The sequence below is a fragment of the Austrofundulus limnaeus genome, unplaced genomic scaffold, assembly GCF_001266775.1.
Source record: "Austrofundulus limnaeus strain Quisiro unplaced genomic scaffold, Austrofundulus_limnaeus-1.0 Scaffold91, whole genome shotgun sequence".
Taxonomy (NCBI): domain Eukaryota; kingdom Metazoa; phylum Chordata; class Actinopteri; order Cyprinodontiformes; family Rivulidae; genus Austrofundulus; species Austrofundulus limnaeus.
In genome coordinates this window covers 91,443-92,740 of record NW_013952493.1, presented here as the reverse complement: position 1 = coordinate 92,740, position 1,298 = coordinate 91,443, and the positions used below count along the sequence as shown (strand labels likewise).

At 45.2% G+C, this 1,298-nt stretch overlaps 1 protein-coding gene across 5 annotated transcripts in view; it reads left to right on the top strand.

The window, feature by feature from the left end:
• Positions 1-1,298, top strand: part of plch1 (phospholipase C, eta 1) — a 73,825-nt gene that overhangs the window by 29,354 nt on the left and 43,173 nt on the right. For all 5 annotated transcript variants that reach the window (XM_014012383.1, XM_014012385.1, XM_014012382.1 and 2 more), the window contains one exon: positions 895-1,041. In XM_014012383.1, coding sequence (XP_013867837.1) covers positions 895-1,041 — 147 coding nt within the window. The remainder of the gene's footprint in view (positions 1-894; positions 1,042-1,298) is intronic.

The following is a 1,298-nucleotide window of genomic DNA, read 5'->3' as shown; positions in this document are numbered from 1 at the left end:
TGTGTGTGTGTGTGTGTGTGTGTGTGTGTGTGTGTGTTTTATAACACTGGGCAGTGCTTAACAGTCAAGCAACAGAAACACAAAGCCCCCTCTCATAAATGTCTCAAAACTTGTTCTTTTTATCTTTTGCTGCTCTTTCCAGGAGTTTCTTATTTGAACCTTTGTCCTAGAGAATAGACATTTCCCCCAGTGTGCGATGCACGTGCAAAGCCCGTGCTGCGCAGGAAAATGTGAAGCACATCTGCATGCTGGTGTGTCACAATAAAGCTGATTAGAAATGCCACGCTATTTAAAAGATTATACAGAGACATTATGCAACACGGTAATGCATTCATTCGAATCCACTTCACTCCAAAACAACAAAAACATCCRAAGAGTTTCTATCAACTTCATTGTTTTCCCTGAATCCATTCACATTAAAGATTGGCTCATTTTTAACTGGTTGTTTCACTGTCGTGAGTTACCTAAAGCAAAACCATGGAATTCTGGGGACCTTTCAAACATGGAGCCAGCTGCCAACGTGATTGATTTTTATATTTTTCTGAACAGCTTTCAACCCCTSTGAGAAACGTAGAACAGAGGCACACACATTAGATGAGTGTCTCCYTTTGAGACGCTTCCATTCCTCCCTCCTCAGAGTTTCTCTCAGCAGCAGGTCAGTGGGTAACAGAGAAGCAGCCTTGTGCGTTCCCACAGTAGCGTCTCTGTTGCAGCTTGGACTCTGACTCACATCAGCTGCTGGTTGCTTCACTGACTGTGATTCTGTGMCACTTAACCTCCCTTCTTCCTGAGAAAACACAAATAAAGCCGGACACCTGCTCCTTTTCAGTATCTGAGATTACAGTGCTCAGGGTAAAACTGATTTTTTTGTGTGTGTGTGCTGTGATTTCGCAGTGGAGAGATGCATGAGCGTGATGCAGTCCGGGACACAGATGGTCAAGCTGAAGGCGGGATCCAAGGGACTGGTGAGACTCTTCTACCTGGATGAGCATCGCTCCTGCATCCGCTGGAAGCCGTCACGCAAGAGCGAGAAAGCAAAGAGTAAGTGAAGGCACGCCACCTTCATGGCGGCGGGTGATCATGTAATCGCCTGTTTGTTTGGAAAATACATCATGAACCAGTGGATGGATTTGAAAGAAAACTCCAGAAAGCAAATGTTGGAGTCAACGCGATTCAAGATGTCTGCCACAGCCCATCAACATCAGTGAACACAAAAATAACTGTAATCAGGTGAAAATGAAGACCCCAAACCCAGACCCAAACCAGTGGTTATTCCGTATGTTGCGGGTGTTTCGGAG